General features: G+C 41.5%; 1 protein-coding gene across 1 annotated transcript; it reads right to left on the bottom strand.

Moving 5' to 3' along the window:
* Positions 1–1275: 1275 nt before the first annotated feature.
* Positions 1276–5572, bottom strand: LAMTOR5 (late endosomal/lysosomal adaptor, MAPK and MTOR activator 5). Its single transcript, XM_024742058.1, has 4 exons — positions 5444–5572; positions 4555–4616; positions 2543–2660; positions 1276–1616 (listed from the first exon to the last, which is right to left on the bottom strand). Exons 1-4 carry the CDS (start codon positions 5476–5478, stop codon positions 1556–1558), a joined length of 276 nt encoding a protein of 91 aa, XP_024597826.1. The 5' UTR covers positions 5479–5572; the 3' UTR covers positions 1276–1555.
* Between the last annotated feature and the right edge of the window lie 2936 nt (positions 5573–8508).

Raw genomic sequence — 8508 nt, 5'->3', positions numbered from 1 at the left:
TCTGGCTGTTAAAAGTAAGGCTCTGACTTGGAGGCTTGGGTCCAAATGGTGACTCTGCTAATTCCTTAGCCTTAGTTACACAAATGCAAAATGGGTCAAATTAGAGTACCTACCATATAGGGTTTTTTTTGACAACTATTTATGAAACTTTTATGCTTCCCTGTAATATTAGAAAAGTTTGTCAAGTTTACAAAAAAAAATTCCTACTGCCATCTTTATTACAATACATTGAATTCAGGAAAAATTCTTTGCAGATTTGATATCCTTTTGTTACATTGTATTCAATATTTTGTATTTATTTAGTTCTGCTCAATTTTTAATCCTTAAGAGTTTAGACTTTTTCTCCATACAGGTTTTTTTCATCCTTTATTAATTCCTAAATGCATTATTGTTTTTGTCGCTATTGCAGATGTTTTCTTATTTTCTATTTTGAGGTATAGAAGAAGCTTTTTCACTTTTTGTAAGTTGATCTTCGTCTTGTAATTCTGCTGAATTTTTTATTAGTTCAGGTGGTGTTTTTATTAGTTCATGTTTTTTAATTAAAACTGTTTTATTGTGGTAAAATATATAAAACAAAATTTATAATCTTAACCATTTTTTTATCTTAACCATTTTTAAGTGTACAGTTTAGAGGTATTAAATACATTGATATTATTGTTGCCACCATCACCACCATCCATCTCTAGAACTCTTTTCATCTTGTAAAACTGAAACTCTGTACCCATTAAACAGTAGCTCCCCATTTTTTCCCCTCACCCTAGCAACCACCATTCTACTATCTCTATGAATTTGACTGCTCTAGGTACCTCATATAGGTGGAATCATACAGGATTTGTCTTTTTGTGACTGGCTTATTTTACTTAGCATATAGAGTCCTCCATGCTATAGCACGTGTCAAAATCTCTTTCCTTTTTTAACACTGAATAATATTCCATGGTATGTATATACATTTTGTTTATTCATTCACCCATCAACAGACATTTGAGTTGCTTCCACCTCTCTGCTATTGAGAACCCATATAGGGTTGTTAACGAGAACTGAATGTGTTCCTGGCATATAGTAAGTACTTATGATATCTACTATTATGTTTTTATTATGGGGTAGGAGTATGCTTGACTTGTTTTATATATCCATGGATGTTTCTGTGAGAATCTATGTATTTCAGGAGCTTCCGAAACAGAATGGTTTGGAGCAGTTACCTTTTTAAGAAAAATTACAATTTGATAATTGAAAAAATAAACATTTGATAAGAGTTTAAAGAATTCAGAAAAGATCCAAGCTTTCCTCCAACCAGTTTTATTAAACATAACAAAATTCTGTATACAAAGTGACCTACACTTGCTTCAAAACATACTTCCCTTAACTAGTATTTTGATAAGTCAATTTTGATAAGTCAGAGTGTCAAAAAGCAGCTTACTCTAAAATTAATAGAAAAGTGCCTAATGCACATTACATGAATGGCCTAATTACTGGAACTCTAATAGCTCTATAAGATAATTAACATAAGGTACGATCGAGTCCCCGTGACAAGCTGCTGGAGAACTGATACAAGATGTCAAGAGGCCATTTTGTGCACTGCCACTGTGATGCCATCGTGTTTCTGGATCATAATGTTCCTGAAAGGCAAAGTGGAAGATATTCAGTAAAGTGTTGCAAGTGGGAGTCGACGTAAGATTAAAGATGCTGTTTGGTTTAGGACACAACTAAATAAATAATACTTACTTTTCTATGTATGAAAGCAATATCTAAATACAATAAAACATTTGGGAAATACAGAAAAGTATAAAATATAAAAACGAAATTAATTCTATAATCCTATCACTCAAAGAAACCACTATTAATATTTTCCTTTTTTAATATGCATGTATACCATATATACATTTTTTCTCACTTTACAGAACTGTGATCATAATGTGCATAGTTTATTTATTTAAAATTTTTATTTATTTTTGGCTGTGTCAGGTCTTAGTTGCAGCACAGTGGGATCTTTCATGGCAGCACGAAGGTTCTTCATTGCGGCACACAGGCTCTCTGGTTGTGGCACGTGGGCTCAGTAGTTGCAGCGTGCAGGCTTAGTTGCTCCGCGGCATGTGGGATCTTAGTTTCCTGACCAGGGATCGAACCGCATCCCCTGCATTGGAAGGCGGATTCTTAACCACTGGACCACCAGGGAAGTCCCTGTGCATAGTTCTGCTTTTTTCATTTACTATTATTCTGAGGACCCTCACTTGGAATGTCTTTGGTATTTCTATTACTACAGACATTGTTTCTGTTCTTTGTTTAGTCTTCCTCTGTGTTATTTATTGCTTCTTTTATTGATAGTTCGTGACGACTCTTACTCTTCATTTAAATGTCTTTGTGGTGTGAAAGCACATTAGCTTTAGAGATCAATCCATCTGCTCCTGTGGTCCAAAGGGTGGAACCTTCCTCCACGTACTTTGAGAAATCACTGATGAACACAGGGCAAGCCCCAGTCAAGTTTCCCAGGGATTGATTTTTCTGAATGAAAAGGAAAGGAAGGGATCTGCTGCCATCTACTCACCCATTATCTGATTCTAGACACACCACAGGAATATCAGTGGGGTCTGAGGTTAGCTTAGCTGCTTGCTGGGCTAAAACAGATATCACCCCAGCATGCTCATCTGACAGGGTTCCGCGGCCTGGAAGACAGAGATGATATCACGTTGCCTGACTGTCCAAAAATGAGTATAGACGTATAGTAGAACTGAATTGAATTATTCACAGAAAGAAGGTTCAGCTCATGGTCTCTTAGGTTAGGTACTGACATAAAATGATTCTGCCCTGATACTCAGTGGTTACATCAGTGAGAAAGCCAATAACAGCTTTTAAGTCAGTAAAAGGCCATAACACTCAATTTTCCAAGTCATTCCCATCACCATCTCTAAACACCTTCTCAAGCATATAAGGAAGCTGTAATTCAAGTCAATCTGAAAGCAAACTGAAACGAAGAAATTCATAGGTGAGACTGACAAAAACCAGTAAGGGCAAGAGACTTGTTGAAACTAATTAATTCCTCATGGAAAATCTGATTTCCTTTTACTGAGATCAACCTCAAAGGATATAAAGATCTTTACTCAGGAGTTTGGCTGTAAGATCACCTTAACAGCATGTATAAATATTCTGTGAGCAATTATTTCCACTAGAATAAACTGGTTTTTCAAATAGCAACAGAATTGGCTTTTTACTAATGTTTGTTTTAGCCTGTAGATAAGAACTAAATCTTGGATGTCAGGTACAAAACGTAATTACTACGTTTACAATATCTTTCTGTATATAAAGGCAACACAAGCCCATCTGCCTGAAACTAACTCAGGTAATAGACATGCCAGTATGGCAGAGTTGGTGCATTTACTGTTGTTACATAAAACATTAACTGGACACACAGTGCAGTCTTTTGGGCGAAGTTTTCTTGAAGGAGTACATTTAGTTTTACATTTCTGCACTTGAATTTCAGCCTTTCCTTTGTGAGCCTGGCAAGTGCCTCAAAAAAAATCTGCCTTTTTTCTTCCAACTAAACTGATTTGTGTGTAAAACCTGAGTTACAGACTACTTCCTTCAATTACCCTCCCAGCAAAAATTGAGAGCTTTAAAAAGTCCTGCAGTACAGAGGAGTAAGGAGCAAGGTGTCCTGGGTTTACTAGTTCTGACATTACTTAGCTGAAGGCTTCCATTGTTACCTTTCTGGATTTATTTTCTCATCAGTAATTGTTACCATTTATTGAGCATTATGTCTGGGTTCTGTGCTGAGTGCTTTACATATATAATTTTATAGTATTCTGATTAAGAGGCTTCTGAGCCAGACTCAAATCCTAGCTCAACTACTTAGTAGCTGTATGGCCTTAGGCAAGTTAGTGAACCTCTGTGCCTCCATTTCTTTATCTGCCTAACAGGGTTGTCATGAGGATTAAATGACTTAGTATACACAAAGCACTTAGAACGGTGCCTGGCACATAGTAAGAGCTCAATAAATGCAATTCCATAATAATAATTCTTATTAGGCAACAACTCAGTAAAGAAACTGAGGCTCAGAAAGGTTCTTTTTTGGTCCAAGCTGACACCACTAGTAAGTGGAAGAGCAAGGGGTTGAAGCTAGGTGTGTCCAACCCTGCAGGCCCCATTTTTACTACCTACTCACTTACTCTTAAGTGACGTCGGACTAAAAAGTAACACCACTCATCTAGCAGGGTTATTGTGAAAATTAGAGATAATGTATACAAAGCTTCACAGTCCCAGCATATGCATTAATTCAATAAATGGTAACTTCTGTCATTGTCTGAAGTCCTTTCTAGACCCAATTTAAAATGATTTAAATACTACTTTAGTAGAAACGACTCTGTAGTGCTAGAACTGCAAGGAACATTTCTCCCTTTATAGAGAAGTTTCAATTTCCTAATTTTGATCTCTACGCTTGCAAAAGTCCCCAGAAAGTGGCAGCGTAACAGGAAATAAAAACTAGAGAATAATAGCACACTAGGCTCCCAGTCAACATCAAATGCTGTGCAATCCACCAAAGGGTTGATGTGAGATACTTACAGCCCAAATTGAGTCCTTGTGAATCTGTGCACAGGACTCCAACAATGGATGGATTCTTCATTCTAATTCCAGGAACGCAGGAAGAAGAAAGCAAATGATGTGGGAAAATGAATTTAAATAATTATAACACAAATATGCTTTCTCTGTACCAGGCATTGTTGTAGTGCCCCCCCCCCCACGTCCCAAGAAAAATTAAATTACAATTAACTGATTTAAATAGTTAAACCAGTTTCTCTCTCATGAGAATAAAGACCGTGCCCAGGTACTGTTGAGCTCTGGAGGGCCACAAACATTGCAACAGTCGGGATTTTGTTGCCTTCGTTAAAAATGCATATGTTAACATACTAACTCACTTGAAACAACTGTTGAAAAACTCTTAAGTAACACGGGCTGCCTCCTGGAGGGGTAGTGGGAAGCTGAGGGGCACTGATGCGAGGGAGGTGTTTCCCTGTACGCCTTCTATTTTTCCAACTTTGGATTTTCCGTAGATATTACTCATTCGAAAAATTTAACGGATGCTTTTCAGCAAGTAACTGGTTACACCCGGAAGGAAATACGCTGTGTGTGTTTATGTTTATAAGGCAGGGCTCTGCACAAGTGGTACTTCCTTCTCCCAAACGAACCCGGTTCCTAAAATTCCCGAAGAACGACCCTGTCCGGGCAATTTCAGCACGAGAATCGGGTTTGGGCTCGGGCCGCAGAGACCCGCTCTGGAGGGAGTGTGCGGAGCCCCGGCGGGATTTAATTCCGGGTCATTCCGCACCCACACCGGAGGCCCCGGGACAGGGCGTCCCCAAGACGCCCGGCCGGCGCTCGCAGCTCGCGCCCTCTGTCCCGTTCAAATCCCCCAGCCGCGACCCCAGGACACGCCGACGAGAATACTACTCACGTATCCTCCAAGTGCTGCTCTAAAGTTGCCTCCATCCCGCCGCGAGTCGCCTCCTTCTCCGCCGCTGGTCTCGGGCGCCCCTCGGTCGTTCACATGACGCGAGCGGGCCGTGGGCAGGAACGGTGCCTCCAAAGGGACAAACTTCGTGGCGCAGCCTTCGCGTTGTGTCCAGGATGACATCTTTACGCGCCCGCCACCGCGAGCCGGGCGGAGGTTCTGCTGCCTGTGCAACAGGCGAGGGGACGGCGCGGAATGCCGCCGTGGGAGGGAGGTCTGCAGTCGTCCCTCGGAGCCGCCCTCCTGGCCTGTCCCTTTGTCTCCTCCATACGGACCTTTGGATTACAATTCCACCGACTCCAAGAAGTCGGGCCAGACCCTGTTGAAGTTTTACAACAACCCGGGCGGTCCGACGGGGTCTCATACAGGCGGTGGGGCAGAGAGAGACAAGAGAGACACAGGACCCCGGTGAAGGGTCCCCAGGCTTAGAGGGGAAAAGACTGGACACAGGGACTAGAGGACGAGATGGAACAATGCTAATAGGTATGGGGAAAGTGTCGGGATTTTAACGAAAACGTTGGTTCTTCCCCTTTGGGGAGGGCTTGGGAAAGAACGTGTCACTTGTGATAAATAAATAATCTTTTAAAAAGTTAATTATAAAAGCAGTTTTAAAAAATAAGGAAAGAAAGCCCACCCATAGCCTCTGTCCAGAGATGACTATTAATCCCTTGGAGAATATTCTTTCAGCCAATTGTCTTTGCAGATGTATGCTTTTAATGTTGTTGTTTCTTTTTTAAGCAAAATTGACACACATACTGGACATACAATTCTGTAGCTGACCCTTTTCACAGAATTTAGCATAAATGTCTTTTCATGTCAGTAAGTATTCATTTACACAACCTCTGTAACACTTACAAAATAGTCCATATTATAACTGTCAATTGATTTAACCAACCCATATCAATGTGTAGTTAGGTTGCTTATAGTTTTATTGTTATTTTGGGTTCTTTGGCTATTACAAATGCTGGATGAATATCCTTATAGCCAAATATTTGTGCAGTTTAAAATTTTCCTTATGAGTTACTAGAATGGAATTATTGGGTCAAAGGATATTGACATTTTTAAGGCTTTTAAAATACACTTACAAATTGCCCCGAAGAAAGGTGGTAACAATTTACACTCAGATTGGTAGCATTTTGATGAAAATGGGAGTATGTCCAGAGGTCACCCATCGCCCATAAGCCAATACCCACTCCTTGTGCTTAAGTCCTCCTAACATCACTCCTGGAGCTACCTTTTCTCCAACCCTCTTACCTCCAGCTTTTACTCACAGTCCACCTTCTGTTCTGGGGCCCAGCTTTAAGGCTTCTCTCGACTTGAATTCACAGTCCCTCTTCATTCCCTAGCTGTGATGGTGAGAAACTTGCAGCTGCCTTAAAATTCCAGTCTTGAATATTGTAATTCAGGAGTTTTAGACTCCTGCCCTAGAGAAATGATTTATATTAACCTCGGGGTCACATAATATGGGCCATTTAAATTTTAGAAAAAGCTGTTTAAAACTACCCTTAAAAGGTAGCATCAGAAAATGTGAGGAGCCGGCCTGCTTGCTGCTGAAGTCCTGCCCCAGGCAGCTCGGCACCACAGTACCGCCCCCTTGTGGTCCCAATGTGGTGTAAGCTTTGCTGGACTGGGGCATCTCAGCTCGGGCTTTCTAACCCTCAGGGCAGCGACGTCCAATAGCAACGGAATGTGAGCCACCCACAGCTGTAATTTTAAATGGCCTGGTAGCCACGCTAAAAAAAGTAAAACAGGTGAAATTAATTTTAATAATATATTTTATTTATCCAAATACTATGTCCAAAATATTATCATTTCAACATGTAATCAAGTTTTAAAATACAGAGATGTTTTGCATTCCCCTGCCCCACCCCGGACTAAGTCTTCAAAATCCGGTGTATATTTCACACTAGCAGCGTGTTTCAATTCAGACTAGCCACATTTCAAGTGCTCAATAGCTGTGTGTGTGATGGGTGGCTACCATTGGTTAATGCAGCTCTAGGATATCTGTGATTATCTCAAAGCCAGATCAGTGATTATAGGATTCCCGGAAAAGCTTGGTGATCACTTTTTACGCGCTAAGGAAGGCCTCCAAGGGGAAAATGAGCACGTAGGAAGAGGATGACCGCTGGCTCAAACATCCTTGTTGCTCCGGAGGTGGGAAGGCAGGCTATTCCACACCACCCCCTCTTTCTGTGTCTTCTTGCTGTTTTGTCCCTGCAGAAGGAGCGGTGGCTTATATAAGCTGGGGAAGTGCTGTTGGCTGGAGTGATGGTTAGTTGGACAAGGTGTCTGACCCTTAATTGTTTTCTACTTCAGCTTGTGAGGTATTTGATGATTCTTTATTCTCAGTTTTGAGTACTGATAACCATCTTGGGTGTGACAGGAGAAGTCCCAGGACACCCATATCAGAGTACTTGCCTCATTGCATTGTAATTTTTTATATGTTTACTTTTCAAGACAGAAGGGGTGTTTTCTCCATTTCTGCATCCTGAGCGCTGTGGAGCACAATAGGACTCCAGTAATATTTACCGAAGAATCTTGATGGGTTTTTTGAGAAAAAGACTGTGTTATGTAAAGAAGCATTTAAGTCCTCAGCTTTAACCACCTTTATCCTCTTCTCCCTCCCCCACTCCATAAGCAAGCTCTTGGAAAATGGAAATCCCAGGAGGGTGCTGCAGAGATTGCCCATGCCCACATGTCCTGACTGGGAAAGGGGAGATGAGAAGCTGGGTGGTGTGAACCAAACCTTGTAGGTCATCTCACGGCTGTTGGCCTGAGACCCTAAGCGCTCTTCTTTGACCTATCAGGAGCAGAATCCTCAGGGCGGGGGCAGTCCATTTAAAAAGTGACACTCTAGTGTCACTAGCCCTTCCCTGGGTGCAGAGGGCCCTGCTGTGCCAGGGCCAGCCCCCTTGGTCACTCTTTCAAGTGCTTAGGGGTCGCAGGCCTGCAGTGGAATGAGCCTGAAGCCGGGCTGGGAACGAGCCCTCACATGCCACCAGGGGGCA

Source organism: Neophocaena asiaeorientalis, unplaced genomic scaffold (assembly GCF_003031525.2).
Source record: "Neophocaena asiaeorientalis asiaeorientalis breed wild unplaced genomic scaffold, Neophocaena_asiaeorientalis_V1.1 scaffold35, whole genome shotgun sequence".
In the NCBI taxonomy this organism is placed as follows: Eukaryota; Metazoa; Chordata; class Mammalia; order Artiodactyla; family Phocoenidae; genus Neophocaena; species Neophocaena asiaeorientalis.
The sequence above is the reverse complement of the archived record's forward strand: the minus strand, read 5'-3'. Positions and strand labels throughout refer to the sequence as shown.